This window comes from Miscanthus floridulus, chromosome 6 (assembly GCF_019320115.1).
Source record: "Miscanthus floridulus cultivar M001 chromosome 6, ASM1932011v1, whole genome shotgun sequence".
Classification (NCBI taxonomy): domain Eukaryota; kingdom Viridiplantae; phylum Streptophyta; class Magnoliopsida; order Poales; family Poaceae; genus Miscanthus; species Miscanthus floridulus.
Genome location: NC_089585.1, coordinates 133,282,822 through 133,305,675, shown reverse-complemented (window position 1 = coordinate 133,305,675; position 22,854 = coordinate 133,282,822). Strand labels below are relative to the sequence as shown.

At 48.3% G+C, this 22,854-nt stretch overlaps 4 protein-coding genes across 5 annotated transcripts; all 4 read left to right on the top strand.

The window, feature by feature from the left end:
* Positions 1-1,057: 1,057 nt before the first annotated feature.
* LOC136459702 (small ubiquitin-related modifier 1) lies at positions 1,058-3,499 on the top strand. The gene is made up of 3 exons (XM_066459547.1): positions 1,058-1,239; positions 2,975-3,124; positions 3,218-3,499. The coding sequence occupies exons 1-3, from the start codon at positions 1,165-1,167 to the stop codon at positions 3,284-3,286; spliced, it is 294 nt and encodes a 97-aa protein (XP_066315644.1). The 5' UTR covers positions 1,058-1,164; the 3' UTR covers positions 3,287-3,499.
* Positions 3,500-9,157: 5,658 nt separating this feature from the next.
* LOC136459701 (protein XRI1-like) lies at positions 9,158-12,520 on the top strand. Of its 2 annotated transcripts, none has more exons than XM_066459546.1 (9): positions 9,158-9,438; positions 10,150-10,205; positions 10,295-10,459; positions 10,972-11,060; positions 11,204-11,264; positions 11,349-11,451; positions 11,561-11,604; positions 11,694-11,774; positions 11,907-12,520. In XM_066459546.1, exons 1-9 carry the CDS (start codon positions 9,347-9,349, stop codon positions 12,179-12,181), a joined length of 966 nt encoding a protein of 321 aa, XP_066315643.1. In that variant the 5' UTR covers positions 9,158-9,346; the 3' UTR covers positions 12,182-12,520. The 2 variants fall into 2 exon arrangements, with proteins under 2 accessions (XP_066315643.1, XP_066315642.1); XM_066459545.1 differs by having other exon boundaries at positions 11,558-11,604.
* A 4,743-nt stretch (positions 12,521-17,263) lies between these two features.
* Positions 17,264-18,608, top strand: LOC136459700 (uncharacterized). The gene has a single exon (XM_066459544.1). The coding sequence runs from the start codon at positions 17,403-17,405 to the stop codon at positions 18,291-18,293; it is 891 nt and encodes a 296-aa protein (XP_066315641.1). The 5' UTR covers positions 17,264-17,402; the 3' UTR covers positions 18,294-18,608.
* A 2,733-nt stretch (positions 18,609-21,341) lies between these two features.
* LOC136459699 (CRIB domain-containing protein RIC4-like) lies at positions 21,342-22,854 on the top strand. The gene is made up of 2 exons (XM_066459543.1): positions 21,342-21,852; positions 21,963-22,854. The coding sequence occupies exons 1-2, from the start codon at positions 21,720-21,722 to the stop codon at positions 22,442-22,444; spliced, it is 615 nt and encodes a 204-aa protein (XP_066315640.1). The 5' UTR covers positions 21,342-21,719; the 3' UTR covers positions 22,445-22,854.

Here is a 22,854-nt window from a genome sequence, read left to right as displayed (position 1 = left end):
AAACCTCTTCTCTCCTTTTAGGTGGTAGTAGATATATACGTAGGACCGACCTAAGATAAAACTTGTACCCCCTTCGTCCAGAAAAGAATGCAATTATGAAATTCGTGCCGATTAAATTAACTCAATTTTGATCGAGTTTTTAGCAAATAGTATTAGTATTTATGTCTTCAAATATATTTATTATAAAATATATTCTATAACTTAATTTAATGATACTTATTTTGTATAAAAAATATTAGTGTTTATTTGTATAATTTTAGTCAAAGTTTAACATGTTTTAATTCTCGAAAATGAGAAATGCATTCCTTCGTGGAGGAGTACTCTATGGATTGGATAACACTATTGAATATTAGTGTTTATTTGTATAATTTTAGTCAAACTAACATGTTGAGCTCTTTCAACTTGTTTTAGTTTGTTTCTGCTTATTCTCTTTCACATACCACTATTAAATCAGACAAAATAAGTTATAGAAGTGACCAGCCGAACACCCCCGCTGCCGGCAACGGTGCCCCTGGTGTTACGAGAGAAAACCGATCTAGTTGTCCATGAACGCGATAACTATGCCGTCACCCATCTTTAAATCAGCGACTGCATCATCCTTTACACTGCTCACGCGTCCGTTGGATCGCACGGAAGGAGCGTAACTGACCTCCCGCGCCGCACGGATCGCCCAGCCCCCTCGCGGCCTCTCGCACACCAACCCACCCGTTGGCACGCACGCGAAAGACGGCGAACCGGATAACCCCGCGCCCGCGCCGTACACCTGTGCCGCTGTGCGACACGGAGAACAGAAAAAAAAAAGAGGAGGGGAGCGGAGCGAGGCAGGGCCCACAGGGACTTGACTCGGTTTGCGTGCAACCCACGCAGTGCACCGGCCCACGAAGTGGCGGCCGCACCCGATCCCCGAACAGCCGCGCGCGCGCCGGGCGGCAGGTGCCCACCAACCAGAGGCGCCAGTTCACGCGGGGCCACAGGAGGCTCGCGCAGGGAGGATCCGGACGCGAACCTCGTATCAAATCCGCTTATGGGCAGCCGTCCTATAAGAGGCCTCGAGTCCGCCGGCGCATCGCAAACCCGCGCCGGCCGCCGCCGCCTCCACCGATCGATCGATCGCCGGGAAACTGACCCCTGCCGCTGCTGCTGCGTTCGAAGCCTTAGTCGACGATGTCTGGAGCCGGTGAGGAGGACAAGAAGCCCGCGGAGGGCGGCGCCCACATCAACCTGAAGGTCAAGGGTCAGGTCAGCTCGCCGGCGGTTCCCCCTTCCTCATCTTCTTCCCCGCGGTTGGTAGATTAGCGCTGTTAAACCCGCCCCCTCGTAGCGATCGATCGTCGTTGCGCGGTGGTTTATCGGATTCCTAGGGTGCCAGCGATTTGGGATTACCGGTAGCGATGTCTCAGTTTTCTGCGAGCTAATGTTTGCCGATTGCGTTCGCCTATGTGCCCTAGGTCTCTCGGGTAGGGGCCCTCCTCGCATCACCGGTTCCTAGCGATTGACTTTTGTGTTGACCCGATTATATATTTGATTGTTCATACTTGCAGTACTAATTGTCTGAATAGGGCATCGATTGTTGATCATACAAACTGTACTAATTTCAATGCAGAATGCTCATATTTTATTTCGCTAGATTGATGATTGCTAACAGCAAAGTTGAATAATGATATGCCTTACGTCTCGCATGTGACTCACATCTATTGCAAGCCAATCTGTACTGGGGTACTAAGGACACTGGCAGAATTCTCATCTTTAAAATTATAGTTGTATGTTTGTAACGGTTTAAGCACCATAAAGTTTGACGGTTTAAGCACCATGAAGTTTTGACAGTTTAAGCACCATGAAGTTTGTTATGATCGTGAGATTGTAGTAAGTTATATATGATAGCCGGGAAGTTGGAAAACCATATGATTGTTGGTTGCTTTGTTCTCTGGTATTCATTTTTTTTATCCCACATGATTCTGAATAGAGGATTATCCATAGTTCTGTCCTAAGGTAGGCCTAATCAATAGAGGTTTATCCTGTAGATTTACAGGATTATACTTGTTTATACTGTTATTTTTTTTTTTTGTTGGGGGATATGGCTTGTATATGAGATGCCACGAGTTCAGATTGCTCATAATTGTCGGTAGCTTTCCTGGTCTTAATTATTGCAAAAGAATTGTTGAAGTTGCCTGACATTACTTTATTGCAAAAGAATTGTTGAAGTTGCCTGACATTACTTTATTCTTAGTTTGCCATAGAACTTCTTGATGGTCTTTTATATATCATGGCATTGAATTTATCTTAATGAAATTGTTTTGATCTGTCAGTTGTATTATGAGTTATTTTAAAGGCACTGCACATTAGCTTGCAAGTTGTTTATATTCTCAGGACATTGGATTTTGCCTAATAAAATCAGAGTTATTTTAGAGGCACTATAGTTTGCGTATAAAGAGAATTCTCACTAATACTAATTGGTTGGTGTATTTGGGATATGCTGCTTGACAGTGCACCAAAAATGCTTGTCAGACATTGACCTATTTGAGATAGTTCTAGGGTGTGTGCCAGTACTCCATTCCTTTAGTTCTAGGTAGTTTAATTTGGCTGACATTTTGAAGTGTTTTTTATTTCTTTCTATGTGATATGTGGTCTATCAAGGACTGTACACAGGTGACCTTAAATGATTTACTTGGGTTTTGTAGCTCCATTATATTTGCTAAAAATTTTCATTGCCTAATGTAAGTTGAGACATCTTTTAAGCATTGATCAAAATTTGAACTCTGTTTTTGAAAAAGTTGAAACTTATTTTAATGTATTTGAGTGATCGATTCTCTTTGGAGATAACAATATTGCATCATCAATTTACTGATTGAGCTGCTCTATGTATTGGTTGAACATTGCGGCATTTTACATGTCAGATTGTTTAGGTTACAATCTTCTGATATCGCTGTCCGTAGTACTACCTGTCACCTACTCTTTTCTTTATGATAATATATAGGATGGCAATGAGGTGTTTTTCCGTATCAAGAGGTCGACCCAGCTGAAGAAGCTGATGAATGCCTATTGCGACCGCCAGTCTGTGGACATGAATGCAATTGCATTCCTTTTTGATGGCCGCAGGCTTCGCGGCGAGCAGACCCCAGATGAGGTGCGTGGTGCTTGCAAACCCACTTTTCTTTCAGTATCTTAGCCCCCTAGCATTGAGAGGAATCCTTGACTGGTATTTCTTATGCCTGTGCAGCTGGAAATGGAAGACGGCGACGAGATCGACGCCATGCTTCACCAGACTGGAGGCAGTGTCCCCGCCTAGATGCAGCCGCTGCGGACCCCTCTTTTTCTCCGCCATGCTCCACTTTCCCTAGCAGTAAATTAAAGAAGTCTTTTTAAGGAACTTGTGATGCTCTGGCACCCTGTGCCATTGCTGAGGGACATCATTAGCCTTGTTTAGTATGGTTTGGTACTTTGGTCTGTCATGACTCGTTTATCTATTCCCTAATATATCCCGCCATGTTTGTACTCCCAATGATGCGCCGATGATTTGTTTTGTTTTGCCTGCTCGAAGTGTGCTTTTGCTTTACTGACCATCCCTTGCGACCTTGTCGCCTGGTCCTCTGTAGTACGTTTTGTGCACGGTGACAGGGCTGATGGTTTGTTTTGTGTTTGCCGTAGTGTAGGAAGCCGTGCGCTGCACGTGTCGTCTTAATGGTTTCGATGCTAATGTTACCATGATAGCCTGGTTATAGAGAAATCAGGCAATGTCTGTCATGGCTTGTTTGCCATGATATGCTCTGCCTCCTCGCTTTCGGCTGTATTATGCAGTGCTGCCCCTGCAAGTGAGGAATGATGACGCGGAGGAAATTTTTTTATTAAAAAAATGGCTGTAGTGTGGAATGGAGTGGATTAATTAAGTTGGTATGGATGTGGATGTATCCATTTTGGGTAATCCGGTAGATCTGTCACTACAGCCTGTTCGGTTGGCTGGTTTATATGTTGGTTCGTGAAGAAGTACTGCTGACTAGTTTGTGTTTGAGAAAAATACTGTTCCGGCTGGAAATTTACGATCGTTTACGACAAGCCACAGCCAAAACGAACAGGCTGACAACTGATGCTACACCTGTTATTTTTAATTGCACACCATTATATAAGCAATAAGCGCTAAGCAGTGATACATCCTCCCATCTTAAAATTTAAGGAGCTACATATACAATACTCTAGATTTGTAAAAGTGAATGCTCTAGATTTGTAATTTTAGAAAATTTTAATGTTCAAATTCTCCTTCCATCAATTATGTGATAATAAAGACAGCACAGAGTCAAATTTCGGATGAGGATGACATGATATACTTTTTCGCCTTATATTTTGATGAGTCGGATATGATACAATTTATTTTAAGTGAGGTAAAACTGATGTCTGCAACTACGAGCCAGTACATATGAATTGAACAAACGTTTAAACTCTCAACCCCATTGCATATGAGTTGAACAAACTTTTGAACTCTTGATTGACAAGCACAGAGTCAAAGTATGATCCACGAAGTGGAGGAGAGAGAGGAGAGTTGGAAGGGATCAGAGTATGCAAAGAAGCTCCAATGGTTTTCCATCTTTTATTTGCTGATGATTCTTTAACCTTTATATGCATGCTGATAAAAAGAATGCTCACTGCCCCAATGGTTTTTCATCTTTTATTTGCTGATGATTCTTTAATCTTTATATGCATGCTGATAAAAAGAATGCTCACTGCCCCAATGGTTTCCCATCTTTTATTTGCTGATGATTCTTTAATCTTTATATGCATGCTGATAAAAAGAATGTTCACTGCCTGAGGAATCTATTAGACATATATTGTCAAAACTCAGGCCAATTGTTGAGTGAGAACAAATCAAGTATTTTCTTCTCTGGGAATACAGAGACTAGTGTCAAATTGGAGGTATGTGCATCTCTGAATATTATGAGTGAATTTCGGCTCGCCTGCATTAGTGGGGGCAAACATAAGCGATTGTTTTCGGCATCTTATTGATAGAATTGTTCAGAGAGTTAGCGGACGGAAGGAGAATTTGTTAAGCATGGGTGGAAAGGAGGTTTTCATTAAATCCATTGCCCAAGCCATGCCAACATACGCGAAGGGATGACGGACGTTATATTACATTTTTTGTGGGGTGACGACAATGATCATATAAGAATTCATTGGCAAGCTTGGTGGAAACTGTGTACTGAAGGGTAAAGGCGGCACGGGTTTCAGGGACTTCCATAGCTTTAATTTAGCTATGCCTGCAAGACAAGTTTAGAGATTATTGTGTGATCCATATTCCCTATGTGCAAGGGTCTTGAGAGCAAAGTATGCCTAGATGGTAAATTGCTCTAGGCAAAGATGAGAAGTCGGAGTTCGTTTACATGGTAGAGTGTGCTAGCGGGCTTAGAATGTTTTAAAACATGGGTATATTTGGTGAGTTGGAGATGGCACACAAATAAACATTTGGGACGATAACTGGATTCTGAGTAGTCACAACAGAAAATTATTGACTCTAATAGGTGATATTCTAGTTTCAATGGTGGATGAACTCAATAAGACAGTTGATGATCGGTGGGATGAAGAGTTGATTAGATCCCTTTCCTAGTCTGTGGATGTGAATCGAATCCTCCAAATACCGATTGCTCCTAGACGCGAGGATTTGATCACATGGCACTTTATCCGGAACGACTTGTTTCCGGTGAAATCAGCCTATCATTGTCAATGGAATCATAGTTTTGGGAACAATGTCCATCATGTAGCAGCAAGTGGAACGGATGCGACGTTAGTATGGAGGCAGTTATGGAATTTATCGCTTCCTAGCAAGATCAGAATTTTGGATGGCATGTGCTTCATGGATGCATCCCGTGCTTTGTTACTTTGGCCAACAAGCATATTATAAATTCAGAAACTTGTCCTATGTGTCAATCAGAGGATGTTAGGCATGCGATGTTTGTTTGTCATCGTGCTAAAGAGGTTTGGAGTGCCCTTGGGATTGGGCAGGAGATCGAGTCGCTTCTAGTGGTGGATAGACGAGCTCGGTTATGACACAAGAAGCCATCAGATGGGGCGGACGGGCTATGCATTGGAGCAATGTTGGCTTGACGGAACTTATACTGACAAGGTGCTAGTATATCCGGTGACAACAAAGACGAGCAATACATGGAGAAGACATTCAGTCGCCACCAAGGTTGGCTCTGTCCATCGCAGCGATCACGACAAATTATAATTTGGCACCAAAGAAAACCATTGTGATCAACAAGGGTCGGAGGAAGCCCCCCTAGGGTATCTTGATTATTAATGTTGACGTAGGCTTTGATGCGACCAAAGGACCAGGGATCAAGATGGCAACGGGTACGTACCCGATGGGTACTGGCCACCCGTACCCGCACCCGCCAGATCAAAATCTTACCCGTCGGGTTACCCGTACCCGCAGGCAGGTAGAAAATTCATTCCATACCCGCACCCGACGGGTAATTCTTACCCGACGGGTAATTCTTACCCGACAATATACCCGAGTTCACACACCAAAATATAATAGCTTCCAGCAAAACAAATCAACAATAGAGCAGCAAAACAGAAATATGGGCTGGTGGAGTGGAGTGAGGATGAGGATTAGGGTTTGAGGGAGTTCTGGAATATATATACTCATATGCTTATATGGACCAAATATGGGCTATATGCTTATATGGGCTAAAATTGCAGAGGTTGGATATTATTTATGCGGGTTTTTTTACCCGCGGGTATGCGGTTATGGGTAGTATACACCCACACCCGTACCCGCATACCCGATGGGTACAAGAATTCGTCCAATAACGTACCCGCGGGTGCAAAATGTCTTCCATACCCGCCTCCTTATCGGGTAAAACCCGTCGGGTACTCGGGTTTCGGGTACCCGTTGCCATCTTGAACCAGGGAGCATGGGAGCGGTTGTCAAAGACTCTACGGGCGGGTTCATTGCGGCTTCACACAATTACAATCCGCATGTGGTGGATGTAGCCATGGCTAAAGCAACAGCTCTGAGAGATGGACTATTGTTGGCACAACAGATCAATTCCAGTCGTACGGAGTCCAAGTCAGATTGTATGAAAGTCATCACAACAATGCAGGGGGAGGTTTTTTTGGCCACGATAACAGGGACAATGTACGATTGTATGGAAGTCGTCACACACAATAGTATTGGAAGGATTTTCATTTTATCTCTATTAGTTATTGGTCCCGTTCGTTTCGCTGAAAAAAAAGCCGAAATACTGTTCCGACTGATTTGTCGTGAGAGGAAAATACTGTTTCGGCTGAAAAAACAAGCCGAAGAAGACGAATTATAAGAGAAGCGAACATGACCATTGTAGCAGGGAAAAACTCATGAGCTAGCTATGCAAGCTTTGGTAGGCAAAAACTCTTTTTTTTTATATAGATGAACCCCTGCCTCAGTTCGGCATTGCTTGTAAATGATGTAACTATTTTGTGAAATGAATAAAGCTTTGCCGTAAGATTTTTTTTAAAAAAAACTTGACAACCATGCAATGATCAGCTGCTTGGAAGGGAGCTTATCAGCGCCTATCTGTACATACATGTATATAGGCAGCCTCAAGTCACAAACGCGCCTCGTGCAACTATAGGAGAGCCCGATCTTCTGCATACGCGTCGCACAGTACAGTACTTCCGGCGATCTGATCCGACATGTGCAGTAGCGCGAAATTAAAGTAAGCCACACGGTTCACGAGAGCATGGTCCCGTCGGTAAACTCGCCGGTAAACAGATCTGTGATGTGATCCGTTCACTCCCATCGCTCCATCAGTTTACATTGAAGCTGCTAAAATTTAGACAGCAAACCAGTTACTAAATTTTAGCCATTCCTGTATAGTTTGGTAGATTTAAAGAGTCTTTTAGTCCTTTTTAATCAGGGTGTTTACATCTAAAGTGACTAAAATATAAGGCAATCTATACTTTAGTCCCATTTAGCAATCCCTAGTGACTAATTGGCTAAATGCCAATTTAATGCCATTTAATCATAGTATTTAGATAAAAAATGACTAAATAAAACTAAAATTAACCAGGTAAACTTTAGCGGAACAATCAAAACACCCAACAATCGATATCGGCCCCGTTCGCTGGTATGAACTTTGGCTGAAACTGGCTGAAAAACACTGTTCCGGCTGAATTGTTGTGAGAGGAAAACACTGTTCCGACTGAAAAAACAAGCCGAACAAGCCAAATTTAAGACAAGCGAACGGGGCCATCGTGTCAAGATGCAAATCCAGCCCAGCCTCGCGCATACGCCTGCACCTTTTTAGCAGTATTTTGACCGACCTGCGCAAGTAGATCAGTGCTCTACTTTGTTAATTAATTAAACTAATCCAAGCCGACGAATCAGAGGCGCCTGACATTCTTGGAATTTTACTGTTTCCATCCATCCACGTTGTAACGGCCCCATGTGCCAGAATAGGCCTTTGGTTTCTGCTGAATTTCAGCTTCTGCCTGTAACCGTAGCAGTCCAACAGAACGGGATAAGAAGCTCCCGACATGTGGGGGCCATGGAATAGATGGATCCACAGGGCCCACCTCCCAGTGTCGGGCTCGCTGGTCCTCCGTACCGTACCGTAGCAACGGACGGAGTGAGAGACTCGACCGTATTCGTCTTGAATGCTCCGGGTCACATGAACGCTCAGGGTCTGCAGTTAATGGCCACGATCTACCTACCCCATGCCCCCGCGCGTATTTACTGTAGCTCATGCCATCTCCGTTCTCCGCCGGGACAAATAAATTCTGTTTATTCATCACATATCATAATACTATCTTTATTATTTTCGTCTCGGTTTGGAAAATCCTCTTGGATTACTCGGGCCGGGGCGCCGGGCTTCCTTCCGGGGCAAGCTTTCCAGGCCCAGTCAATGGCTTCCCCGGCAATTTTCACGGCCTAGCGAGGGCCGTTCCTGCGAAATGGTCCGGTAACCACTTTAGATTAGTTATTAACTAAATCTTGTCTGGATAATCGCGTGGCGGGTATGGACCGGGACGAATTAGTCATAAGATAATCCGTGGCTTGCTCCTTTCGTTTTTTTGTTTTCGCGGGGTTCCGTGCCGCTCTGCAGACTGTGCTGTCACATTCGAGAGAGAGAGAGAGAGAGTGAGTCAAGGATAAAAGCATCGTGGTTTTGTCTAGACAGCGAAAGGGACGGGCAGCCGCAGAGGGAGAGGGCTGAAACCGCCTGCCTGCTGCCCAACACCCCGCGCCCCCCACTTCTTCCAGCAGCGCCACCTCCAGTCCAGTCCTCCTCCTCTCCACCTGCCCCCCGCGCCCCCTCCCCCCCTCCCCAGTCCGGCGCGGAGAACCAACCAGCCCGTCGTCGCTGTCGCCCGCCCGATGGACGGTAGCCGCGGGAGCCCCCGGATCCAATCCACGGCCCTCGCCGCGGGCGCGGGGACGGATTACGACCTCGCCATTGCTGATCAGGGGTGAGTTGCGCACACTGAACACCGCGCGTGGTTCTGGGTCGCACGCCGCGGAGAAAGGCGGCGCCTTGGTGGCCGCGGCCGGGGACGAAATTACTGTCACGGTTTCTGTTTTCTCGCTTCGGCTCCGTCCCTGTCGTCCCCTTCGATCCCCAATTTTGTTGCTCCTCTTGGTGCGGGTAGGGTGGTGGGTATGGTAGTAAGTACTAGAGCCGAAGTTGCTACCACCAGCTGCGCCCCCTTTTGGTGGGTGTGCTCTTTATGCGGCCCTATGATGATGTTTAGGGAGCAGGATGCAAGCACTACTAATTCTCGGGGCAAAGGATCGTGTTCTCCCTTCTTTTGTACGAAGCTTTGCTGTGGCTTTTGCTCCTTTTCGGCGTGCTGCGTCCATAATCAGTTTGTAGCGATTGAGTTGTCTTGGGCTTTTCCGGTTATATAAACCCTAGCTGCCTGTTAGCTGCTCTCATGAAGTTCGTGACAAATTTGGTGCTGTAGTGTCGATGCATTTGCTTACCAATCAAAGGGAATTTTGTTTTCCTTGTTATATCCCTTTGCATTGTTAGATTGCTATCACAAGTTTTTGACCTCCGCTGGTATGCTGTCTGATATTTACTGGACTCTGAACATTTTCGCTCCTTGATCTAAACTTCTCAAGTTTCTTGCAAGAGTAATAACTTCTGATTGAGCTTGTCCTTGTGGAACTTCTTACAGTGAGTTGTGGGAATGGCGGAGTCAGGAGTATGATCTGCAGAAAGATTTACTAGCTGGTTTGCACCACGCCATTGCATCACTCATTCTGCCCTAAATATATATATCCACGCAAAGACCTGAGCACCTTGTATTTCTGATTTGGCAGCTCCATGTAGCAGCTTGTGGGCTGAAGCAAGCAACAATGTGGGTGACGATTGGAGCATGTTCGATGAGCAAACACCAAATGTGGGTGACGGTTGGAGCATGTTCGATGAGCAAACACCAATTAAACATTGTGCAGACTTCGAATTCCAGTTCTGTGATATAGGAGGTAAAGTCTTGCTCTCACGGTTATGAAATCTACAGTCATAAGCTTAAATGTAGATTCTGAACTATTTCAGTTCACACCAACTTATCTGCGCAAATGGTTTTCCACCGAATATCCTGCAAAGATCCCATACGATACGACCAGTAGCACCTCCTTTTAGATCTAACATATGTTATCTAATTCTCTCTGCTTCCTGAAATTGTGTTAATGTCATTGTACTTCATATAGTTATAGTACCCTGTAAATCCATAAACAAACATATAGAAAGCAGAATGACTAATATAGAAAGCTTATTATAGCAATTGTAGTGAGTACCTTTCCTGGTTACTATTTCCCCCTTGCATATGTTTAATCTGAGCCAAAATATGCAACTAATATAGGAGTTGACCTAATTATTAGTACAATGGATTCCACTTGGTGTTTCCTAATTCTATCCCATCTGACCTTTTCGGCAAACACTTAAGAAGGTGCTTCAATATCGGTTGCATTTTCTGACTAGTAAAAATGCAATGCAGAAATCATTGTCAAGGACTTTGAAGAAGGGAAAGAAACTTTACAGGCAAAACGCAGACGCATGCTGCAGTTCTGTCCAGAAAATGCTGAGGTACTTGCTCTTTAATGGATATATCGAAGTATCCTTACAAATGAAGTGAACTATGCATAGTGCTGTTGTGTCGGAAACTGTCAGTTTATAGTGGTATGTTGTTCTGCCTTCATTGGTATAATACCTTTCTATGTCTGTATTAGATGACATGTTCTATGACTGAAGATGGGCTTTCGGAAAGTCTTCAAGAGATGGATTTTTCAGGTATACCTTCCATTGTTACCGCTAGACTTTTGGTGTTTATCATGGGTGCGTTCTTTTCCATTCCTAATTATAGTGGTAATTCAGGTACTGACTGTTTGCTGAACTCGGATGGGATTGATGAACTGCCAGAAGAATGGCTAGTTAATTGCTCACAAGATATCGAACCTTGTTTACCTGCAGAAGAAATGTATGTGTTTCATTCCAATATTCATAAGCGCTTGGATTTATGAGTTGTTGAGTTCACTGTCATTGAAGATGAAGTATTACTACTTATGGTATCTAAACCTTCTTAGTAGGAATAGCCCTGCTGCTGCCACGGAAAATGCTGTCGATATCTCTGGTTGGTACAAACCTCTCATGAGATTTCATTCTTGCCGTTTATAGCAGATTCTAAGTTGCTGATAGATGAACGCTATGCTTATTTTTCAGTGCATTCGAATTCTTCGCCTCGTCAACAGTCTATCGTAGCCAACAACAATCGTGCACAAGCTAGACCTACACCGCTGAAAGGTGTGCCCAACTCTTGTCCATGTTTGCTTAAAGAATCATGGTTTTTATTCTCCCTTTCAAGAACAGTATATATTGGTTATGTAATGTATCCTGTCATTTGAACTAAAAAACACGCATTCATCTGTTCCACAGCTGGCAAAAACATTATCGGATCAAAGAAGGTGAGAACAGCTGTGGCCTTCCCGTTTGAGCTTATCAAGCCGTGCAGCTTCAGTGGCGACCTCACCTTGAACGACATAAACAAGAAGATCCACGCTCCGCCGCCGTACAAGATCAGGCACAAGAGCGATGAGGAGCCCAACTCACTCCAAGCCTCGGCTATGACGGGGAAACCTGTTTTCCACAAGACCAAGATCCACACCGAGGGTGGAAAGGGGAGCATCACGATCACCAGAATTAGAGGCTAAGCTAACCATTTGTGACGCGAGCACAGTGGCTATGCTAATAGTTGATTCGCCTTTGCATTTCTGGCGCTCTGGGTCGTCCCCATTTGGTTTTGTGGCCGGAGAGATGCATGACCTTAGTAGAGTGCTTGTAGCATTTCCGTGCTTGCTGTTTATGGGATAGATATTAGGTTGTTGGGTGTTCGCTCACGCTTGTAGGGGTGTCGCAGTTGTGTGTTGTTTTCTGTTGTTGGAAAGGTGAAATAGTTGGGGTAGCTTGATTAATATGGACAATATTGATTTGGTGAGATTATATAAATCCACGAGATGTGAGCTTGACAGTCAACTTGGTTCTGTTATCTGGTTGGTTTTGTTTTCCTGAGCTGTTCTAAAACTAAAACCTGAAGCCCAACTGCAGAAACAGTATGGTCCAATCCAGAAGAGCAACAAGGATTGGACCCACGGATGCTGCCCCAGGCTTGTGGTGTCGCTGCTCATCGGCACTGATGATGGACCAGCGAGGCACTTAGCACTCAGCACAGCAGGTGAGAAGTTGTTGTCCTGCCTCGCATCCGTCATCGTCGTCATGGTCACGAACCCCACCCTCTTCCTGTCCTGCTGCCCGCACCCTGGTCCCTGGGCTTGCTGTCTGTGATACCTGTCAGGATCCCGCAAGTGCGCCCAGATCACATTCCGGATCCCTGCTGAAATGACGACTGATCTGCGCCCGCCACAGCCGTCGTCCGTCCGTCCGGTCCGGGAGACGACCGACGCTGTTGGATTGGATAACATGACGCACACAAACGAGCGAAGCCGGAGTTGAAGCGCAGCAGAGACGCCTTGCCGGTCCCCGACGGACGCCAGCCATGGCCGAGCCTGAGCACCGCGCGGCGCGCCCGTGGTCGGCCCCGTGCTGGTCCGCGCCATCGATGCCGCGCGTCCGTGCGCGCTGCACGGAGCCGGGACCTGCCGCTCGACAGCGGCACGGATGAGTGATGACGCGTCGCGCCGTGCGCCCGTATACACTGGGGTGCGTGTCGCTGCAGCACGGCGATACGGGTGGCGCCTGGCGGTGCGTGCCTTCTGCCTGCCCCTGCGTTCCACTGCAGCAGGTCACAGGTGCGTGCCTGCTGGCTGCGGCCGCTCCGTTCCATCCACCGCAACCAGGAGATGAGCAGGAGATTAGGGATCCAATCAGAGAAAATCTACGGAGAAAACATGCCCGTTGGCTACAGGACACAGTGCCGTCGTGTCAGTCGAAGTAGAGGTAGAGCCGCCTGTCACTGGCTGGTGGCTGCCGTTTGGGCGCAGAAACGCCACTCGCTTGATGGACATGGACATCGATGGATCGCCTCCTAGTCCTATAGTGGCGTAACTGGCAGTCGCAAGTTGTTGGCGCCAACTTCCAGTGGCCGTGACCGGGACGCCGGTGCTCTACGTATCGACGCTACGAGGGAGCACGAGCGGGGGATCAGGCGTCCCTGCCCTGTGCGGCTGTGCCCAGCGCAGGCACGACATCGAGCAAGCGCGCACGCACGTGGCGTCGCCGTTGCCGTCGGGGAGCAGACGGCGGCAGCGAGCCCCCACACGCGTACGGCCACAGCCAAGCGCGGGGGAGGCTGTTGGCGCGGTGCCTTCGCGCGCGGACCCACCGGCTCCGGGTGCCCGTGGCGCCCAATCACCCGTCCCGACCTCCTAATCACGGCTCGTAATTGGGGAGTGTCCCAGTTGATGCTTCGCTGCTCCTCCGATCCGGCCGGCAGATCCAATCCGAATGCCAGTTTTGGCACTTCTCCGGCGCGCGAGGCCGTCAGGCCTCGTCTTGTTCCATAGCGCGTCGCATCGTATTATTGGCGTCCTCCCCCCTGTTTGCAGTTGCAGCCATCGCATGATGAGCACTGACAGTCCGGTAAGTAACCGGCCTCGTGAAGCAACGGTACTGATTCCCTGTTTGCTAATCAGAACGCCCTGTTCATTTCAGACTCTAGATCTGCAGGAGAACGGCGTACCAAAATTTATCTATGGGGACTACGTACTATACTACGCTGCCTCACCTAACTATCCTTGCCTTGGAGGCTTGGACACTGACACTCCTCTCATGGAGCAGTTCCCGGCCCTGTGCTGTCATTAATGACCTTAATGGCTAATCATGTAGGACTCCGGTTCAGACTGCATTGCAGTTGCAGAACAGCAGGACAAGTGAAATCCCCTCAGGGATTAGATTACGCGGCCTCACCTAACGCTGCACGCTCCCCAATTACGCATGAACACTGAACAGTGAGGTGCCTGCCAATCAGCTAGCTTGCATCACGCCATCAGCGCTGCGCTGCCATTGTAGAGAGGTCAACTGAAGTGGTTGCAATAGCAAGCGACAAGGCACTGTACTAATTTTATAGCTAGTGTAGAGAGGAAGAGGACTCACTCCATGGCAGAATGCAGCGGGAGTGGGGAGCCCCTTCCTATTTTTTTCCCTTATCGTTTCGCTGAAATTTAGTTTACGCTGATTTGTTACGAGAGCAAAAGGGATTTGCTATATTTCAGGTATCTGAAGTATAGACTTTTCTTTAGGCGACAGCCATAGAATATCACATGTATACTATGCGAACTTCACAAAATACATCATAGAACATTAGATGTACACTACACGAACATCACCACACGTCGCCTAAACAGCAAACACAAATTCAGGCGACTGTCGTATGTACGTGAACATCGCAAAATATAACATCACATGTATACTACGTGAACATCGTAAAATTCATCATAGAACATCGCCTGAACAACAGATACAAAATTCAAGCGACTGAAGTATAGGAAAAGTGGAGAGGAAAACACTCTTCGTTCCTTAAAAAATACTGATGGATTGATAGACCTGTCCAAACTGAAAGCTTCAGCATACCACCAAATGTGCGTACGTGTGCGGTGATCTGCGTACATATACAATAGCACAATACATAATGCTGCAGCCTGCAGGTACCTTTTCTGTCAGTAGAGACGTCGTCGTCGTACTCAAACCAAACACCAAGCTGGACCGGTACCATAATGTTGGTGATGGAGGGCGAATGGGAAGCTTCAACGGTAGAGTGAGCCACACCAAACGTTCGTAAACTTGGATTGTACTTCGTACTATTCTAAGATCGCTTTCTAGTAACGTAGAGATGAGAGGTAGAATCACGCAGGCACCGATGTTTAGTTTGACGAAGTTTTGAATTGAGGAAAACGTAAAAGAACTCCTCCGTAGACCGTAGCTAGTGTGGTACTGTCTGTTTTTGTTTTGTGTCGAAACGGTTAAAGAAAATAGTGAAGTGTTTCGAGAGGTTCAGCGCACTCTGATGCCTGGTTAACAGTAAAGAACGGACACATGCACCCACTGTCGGCCTGCCGTTGCTTGCACGCACCACGCATAACGGCAGAAGCTGTTCAAGTAGCCACTTGCACGAATGTTTACTCTTCTTTGTATTATTACTATCTGTACGTCCTGTATAACTTTGCATTGCACTTTGAAATCTAACAATTGGCGGATGATTGTTCTAAATGTTACGGCAGTCCGGCACACATCAGATACATATCGCTAGGTAAAAATCACGAAAAAAAAAATCCAAACTAATAGCCATCCCGTAAAACAATAACTGAACACAAAACCTAAACAACATTTGAGTGTTTTGGAGGCATTCAACAATTGATTCTTTTTTTATCACAAATGTACAGAGTCATTTGACCACTCAGCAACACTAGCTAGGTTATGATTCAGGATAGACACTTACAAACTACTCCCTCTGTTCCAAATTATAAGTCACTTTGACTTTTTTTTGGTACATCCATTCCGCTATGCATCTAGATATAATAATATGTATAGATACATAACAAAATAAATGAACCAAAAAAATCAAAACGACTTATAATTTGGAACGAATGAAGTACAAGACATTTCGACGATGGTGTGCTGGTGTCAAGAGAGTAGTGGTAGAGTGTGGAGTACTAGCGGAACTATGCCACAGAAGTGTGCCATGACCGCTAGGGATGACTAGAGAAGGGAGGGGAGGGTACTGTACACCTCAAGGAATGAGGTGTTGGTGGTGGAGACTAGGGGAAAAAATTTGCAACAGTGCCCCCACTAGGCTTTTTGTGCGACTCTCCTCGGATGTGCCATGCTTGGTTGTGTATTCATAATGAGGTGTTGCACTGCATTGTATGATGCGACATTGGCCTTGTTCGCTTGTCTTATAATCCGTACTTTTTTGAACCGAAGTAGTGTTTTTCTCTCACAGTAAATCAGCCGGACCAGTGTTTCGGCTTGTTTTTTCAGCGAAGCAAACGGGGCCATTGTCACATAGATTTTTTCCCTAGAGACGGTTCTTCTCCTGTGATGATGATGAATCGATTCATTAGGAAAATGACTCCCAAGCGAGCAACACTTTGATTTGACTCCTTGATCTCTAGTGGTCTAATTGGGAAAAAACAAAAGCAACAATGCAAATTAAAAAACACATTTCTGGACTTAGTTGACAAAAACCAAGTATGAAAAATAATACTTCCTCCATTCTAAATTGCATGACGTTTTAGCTTTTTTAATATAGAGTTACACTATATTTTGATATATAATCTGAAAAGGCTAAAATATTTTATAATTTTAAACGGAGCGAGTAACATCAAGGTAGTACAACACACATGTAAGGATGAGGAAGAAAAAATAGAAGTTCAAGATGAGCAGTCGAACTGCTGGATACATATGGCCACAGATGATTACTAATTTCTGCAATGGACAACCCCAACTAAACAATTCTGCTCGACAAAAAACAAGACAATCAAGCACTACAAAATAGAATGTTAAGTAATCATTTTGTACGTTTATATCGTCTTGGAAATAATATTTCTCATCTTTTTTTGACACCTAAAATTGCGCGCTACAAATAGCATGCCCCCAACTAAAAAACAGGGGCGTGAAACTCACACACAAAAATATTCCCTGCCCATAAATAGAAAGGCCGGCGATTACGCTTGCATGGCACCTAGGTAATTTGGGCCCAAGTGTCCGCACGTTGCGGTAATTGTATATACGCCAGTTTAAAAAGCCCGCGAGACCCGCTCCAAGCTCCCCCCGTGTCCAACGCCTCTCCTCCCCCGTCCCCGCGCGCGATCCAACCCGGCCATAAGACGCCACCTCCCCGCATCTACCACAACCTTATCGCCTCGCCTCCAACTCCGACGGGAGCCAGGCACCTACCTGCGGCGGCGGCCCAGCGAGATGGACGGCCGGCGGCCGGAGATGCGGCGGACGATGACGCTGTCCGAGCAGCTGTCCACGCCCGACCCGGTCATCCGCAATTTCCTCAAGATCCCCCACGACGCCGACGTCGGCGAGGGCGATAGCCCCTCGGCCGTGGACGCGCAGGGGGGCCGCAGCGGCGGCGACAGGACGACCGGCTGGAAGCCGCTGCGGGACCGGCTCCGGCTCCGGCGCGCGGTGGGCGCCTGGCAGAAGCCTAAGCCCGGCGCGGCCGCGGTCCACGCCCCGACGAACAGCGGCGACCTCAGCAACATCAGCAGCGCCAACAACCGCAGCAACAAGTATAACTACAACCCCGGCGAGGCGGCGGCGGCGTTCTCCCGCACCTTCTCCCGCGCGCCCTCGCTTAAGGCGACGCCCACGTTCTCGCGCGTCGCGTCCACCCGGGTCGGCCCCGCCGCCTCCCGCTCCAGCTCCAGGCGCCCCGCGACGCACGACTTCCGCGACGTCGAAGAGCGACGTCACGACGACGACGGGGAAGAGGAAGAGGACGACAACGACGAGGAGGAGGAGGAGGAGGAAGAGGAGGAGGAGGCGCCCGCGGCGCAAATGTCTCTGATGGCGCTGCTGGGGCAGACGGACGAGTGGGATGACGACGAAGACGAGGAGGATGGCGGCGGCGGCGGCGCGCGCAAGAAAGGTGAGGGCGACGACGACGAGGACGACGGCGAGGGGCGGGAGGAGGAGATGGTGCACGTGTGCTGCGTGTGCATGGTGCGGCACAAGGGCGCCGCCTTCATCCCCTGCGGCCACACCTTCTGCCGCCTCTGCTCCCGCGAGCTCTGGGTCAGCCGCGGCAACTGCCCGCTCTGCAACGGCTTCATCCAGGAGATCCTCGACATCTTCTGACGGATCGAGCTCGCCGCCTCCATTGTTTATTTACCTACTAGGTCCCTTCACGTACGTCCATGGCATCATCGCCGTCGGCGTCGATCGTCATCTTCATGCTCTGCTTCCTATCCTAGACGAGGATGTGAGTGGCCGATGCGCCACTCCGGAATCTGTGAAACTGAAACTCGTAGATGAATTCGTTTTCGACCTGGCCAACACCAAACTGTTACTCTGGTGTTTGCTATACTACATACAGTTTTTTTCTGGGATGTCATTGATTGTTCAAGTATGTTGTTACAGTAAGTTGCAATAAAATGGTATAGTGTTACGCAATGTGTGTGTATTTCCGTATAGTCTTTCAGAGTGGTTAAGAGCCTATGATTAAGAGGAACTCCCGCTTCTGCATCCAACTAACCGGAGCATCTTTTGTTTAGCTGAGCCTGAGGCTCATAGGAGCCAGCATGATTGTATCCCAGTTCTCACTTTTGTCTTACTTGGAAGTTGGAAGTGAACTATCGAAATCGAAATTGTTCCTGTCACCATCTGATCAGACGATAAGCAGCCTGTTCGCTTGCTCGTAAACGATCGTAAATTTTCAGCCAGAAACAGTATTTTTCTTTCACACCAAATCAGCCGGCAGTAAATAATCCACGATACGATACGATCTCCCGAACAGGCTGAAGGTTATTTGCATGGTCCAATTTGCAAGCATAAAATCTTCTCTGCCTTTTGTTTCTGGCCCATTTGGCGTTCACGCGCGTCCGGTATACAAAGTCCTCCCTTTGGCAGGCTGGCCCGTCTTGTTTCCGGTCCACCCCGTAGTGTCCAAGCCCATGAATATGGCAGCCCATCATTTTACTGTGGAAATACTGCTCCCCCTGCATTTGTTTCTCGTCATTTCCACTTTCTGTAAGCAGGATGCTGTCAAACGTACAACGGAAACGCATCTCATATCTTGGGCCGCCGCCGACGCCGCCACCTCCACCACTGCTGGTCTCCTCCCCCTCCTCTCCGGCATATCGTCGGAGGCGAAAGGAAGTGGAGATCCATCGTTTTTAATAAGTTTTCTCACTAAATCGAGTCATTAGAGTTAGAATCTCTCCATGTAAGTTTTTTGGTTTTATGGATTTATTTCCTCCTCTCCGGTGACGGCGAGAGGGCAGGGTGGAATTATTTTCTCCATGATGGCTCTGTTGAAGATGCGGTCAACAACTACGGCGTCAGCATCCTCACCGGTTTGACGACATGGAGACTTTTATTTCCGGACGACGACATCAAGGCGGAGATGGTGTCGCCGCCATGGAATAATTTTCTCTGGTCTCTTCTCTGTTTTATTGTGGTTTGATCTAGCCACAATGAAGGACTAGGAAGAATAAGTTTCATATCAGTCTTTCTTATTCTTCGGTGGTAAAAAGAAGAAGAAGGAAGACACCAGAAAGAAGAAGTTTCTCAACTCCGTCTACATGAATGTTGGACGTCATTCGTTGGGCATTTGTTCTCAGGCCTTTTGTCGAGTGTTTGTCTATGCGGTCATCCATACTGCAAAGCGTCGTACATGTTTTTGTTTTGAGATCTGGAGCTATTCACAACGTGGGTATAATTTAGATGAAACTCAGTTTCTGGATATTTGTGTAATCCAGAGTGCTTGTAGCACGTTCATGTACCCAGCTATTATCTAATATAATTCTTCTTTCGTCGCAAAAAAAAAGAAACTCCTTTTCTTTTTCTTGCAAGTTGCGAGAGCGTAGTGAAACTACTGCAATATAATGTTTGAGCATCTCCAAGAATTCCATAAATCACTTCCTAATAGTTGGTTTTTAGCGAGATAAGAAAAACCCCCTCTCCAACAACTCCTAATCTTTTAGAACTTGGAAAAGTCACATTGTTCCATGTAAAGTTACACGCTTCCGAGTCGTGAGTATCTTCTCTCTCCTGCTCGTGTTTGTCGGCCAATCTAAAGGTGGAAGGTTGTGTAAAGAATAAATGCTCCGTTCGCTGTTCTGAAACTTGGCTGAAACTGGCTGAAAAACACTGTTCTGGCTGAAATTGTTGTGAGAGAAAAACACTGTTCCAGCTGAAAAAATAAGCCGAATATGGGGTAAGCCGAGCAGGGCCAAAGAGTAGGAAATGGTTCCTGATGCAAATGTACATGAGAAAAAGAATATATAAAAGTGGTTAGAATAATTTAGAAATAGTTTAGGATTCCTGATGTAAAATTGTCTTCTATATTTTAGAAGTAGATTATTAGAAATTCTTGGAGATGATCTTTTTTATTCCTTCCAATATTTTTTAGGAGTTATAAAATTTCATATTTTTAGAAAAAAAAATGTTAAATACTCTTGAGATGCTCTAACCACGTTATCCCAAAAACTCGTATTAAAGGAACTCGTTTAAAACCGATCTGGCTGCGTGCGCCGCGCCCATCTGAACTTATCGGAAACGGGATAAAAATGATGGCATTCAGGTTTGGATTTTCCGGCGCAGTATATGAGCGCATGGTCCCTGACGCGCGAAATCCATCCCCGTGGAGATGCCGACTGGCGCTGGCATGATCGCGGAACGTGGCACGAACACACGGTCGCACGGTACAACACAGAGAGGGACCACGTCGGCACAAGCGTACACGCCGCGTTAGTCCACCACTAGAGGGCAGGCGCAGGCTTCGGAAGCCCGGCCGGCCGGCTGATCCCAGCCTATCCTGTATCCACGGCGGCGGCAGGCATGGAGCGGGCACTGCCAGAGACAGAGGAGGAGAGGGTGCTGCAATTAGGGCTCCCGGACACCGGCGCTGGTCCAGGCGCAGGGACGGACGAAACCACCGGCGTCAGTCCGTGCATCGATCCGCATGTCTGCCGTGCCGTGCCACTGCCGCGAGCCCCGCTGGCCACGGCCGAAAGGCGTTGGGGTTCGGGTGGGTACCAAACCCAACACCACCCAACCCAACCCAACCCGCCCGCAAACCACTCCGCCAGTCCGCCCCGTCTCTTTCCTTTCCTACCCCCACACAGCAGAGCAGTCAAGCAGAGGCCGGCCGCACTGCACTGGCACACCGCGGCCATGTCAATATAGTAGTGGTAGCGATAGCAGTGGTGTATGCCATGGTAGACTGGTAGTGGCACCACCACTTCTACGCCTGCCTATAGTATCCCATCCCCCGTATCCGGCTGGCCTCTCTTCTCCCCCTGCACTGCCCCCAACTGAGCGGTGTGTGTGGCGACCAGTGGCCGGACGGCGGGGACAGTAGTGCGTACTGCCGTGCTGCGCGCGCGCGTGCGGACCTAACGCGCCCTTTCCGCTGGAGTAAAGCCTCGCCACCTGCCCTGCTATCTGCTCTGCTTGCTCCACCAGCAAGTCAACAAGAGGCAGCGCCGGACCCGGCCCCGGGCAACCTCGTCGCATCGGTGCGGTCTCGGCTCAGCTGGCGAGGCCGTGAGCAGCAGCGCCATGAGCAGGGAACAGCAGATGCCGTCGCCGCCGCGGCGGTTCATCGCCATCCGCTTCTCCTCCGGCTGCCGCTCCCAGTCCAGCGTCGACGTCGTCGACACCGCGCGCCACGGCAAGAAGCCCCACCCGCAAGGTGCGTGCGCGCGCGCCACAAGTTCTTGGCTCGATTCGCTTCGCTTCGCTTCTGTTCTGTTCTTTCGACGGGTGACAAAAGTTGCTGAAGTGTTCTGGCTGCTGTGGCAGGGGCTGAAACAGGGGCGGTGCCAGGCAGCGCGTCGGTGAGACCGCCGGCCCCGGCGGCGGCGGCGTCTGCGGCAGGGGGCAAGGGGGAGTCGCTGGTGGCGCGGCTCCTGCGCGGGTTCAAGAACCTGTCCCAGATCTTCGCGGTGTACGACGAGGACGAGGACGAGGAGGAGGAGGAGCGGGAGATGGTGATCGGGCTCCCCACGGACGTGAAGCACGTGGCCCACATCGGCTGGGACGGCAGCACCAGCACCACCACTAGCCTCCGCTCCTGGAACCGCACCGCGCCGCCTGCACCGGCCTCCTCCTCGTCGTCGTCCTCCTCGTCCGCCGCCGCGGCGCCCCCGCAGCCGCAGGAGCAGTACCCGCTGCCCCTGCCGGCGCTGTCCATGCGGCAGTTCGAGCTCGCCATGGCCGCCCAGGCCGCTGGAGGCGCCACGACCACGAGTGGAGGCGGAGCTGCCCACCGGCGTCACAGCTAGCGTCAGACAGAGCGAGAGGTGGTGGTACACGCCTACCTACGCTACGCCCTTGGTGGTGGGCTCGTCGTCGTCAGACACCAGGCTTCACAGGCCGTCGTCCGTTTCTGCCGCCCCATGCTCGCTCCCATGTGGAGAGAAGAGAAGGGTGGGGACTGGGGACGGACGACGCGGCGCGAGCGCCTGGCGTCTGTCCGTCCTCCTCCTCGGCTAGCTCTACCTCCTTGCCGTCCGTCAGTCCGTGCTGGTCGTCGCTGTGTCGTCGGAGTTGGTGCGTGCTTCGTTTGCTTGTGCTTTGGCGCCATCGCTGCGGTGCGCTGTACGTAGCCATTTTTCCCCGGGGATCTCTCTCCTTGTTGGCTTGCTGCTACTTGTTCCTTACCGCCGTTACGAAATCTTAATTGCTCGCTTTA

Bases quoted from the DNA above. Each gene is read 5' to 3' on its own strand.
- LOC136459700 (XM_066459544.1), top strand. From the start codon at position 17,403: ATGGACGGCCGGCGGCCGGAGATGCGGCGGACGATGACGCTGTCCGAG.
- LOC136459702 (XM_066459547.1), top strand. From the start codon at position 1,165: ATGTCTGGAGCCGGTGAGGAGGACAAGAAGCCCGCGGAGGGCGGCGCC. The intron at 1,240-2,974 runs GTCAGCTCGCCG...GATAATATATAG, and splicing joins ACCTGAAGGTCAAGGGTCAG to GATGGCAATGAGGTGTTTTT. The intron at 3,125-3,217 runs GTGCGTGGTGCT...ATGCCTGTGCAG, and splicing joins GCGAGCAGACCCCAGATGAG to CTGGAAATGGAAGACGGCGA.
- LOC136459701 (XM_066459545.1), top strand. From the start codon at position 9,347: ATGGACGGTAGCCGCGGGAGCCCCCGGATCCAATCCACGGCCCTCGCC. The intron at 10,206-10,294 runs GTTTGCACCACG...CTGATTTGGCAG, and splicing joins GCAGAAAGATTTACTAGCTG to CTCCATGTAGCAGCTTGTGG. The intron at 10,460-10,971 runs GTAAAGTCTTGC...AATGCAATGCAG, and splicing joins CCAGTTCTGTGATATAGGAG to AAATCATTGTCAAGGACTTT.
- LOC136459699 (XM_066459543.1), top strand. From the start codon at position 21,720: ATGAGCAGGGAACAGCAGATGCCGTCGCCGCCGCGGCGGTTCATCGCC. The intron at 21,853-21,962 runs GTGCGTGCGCGC...CTGCTGTGGCAG, and splicing joins CAAGAAGCCCCACCCGCAAG to GGGCTGAAACAGGGGCGGTG.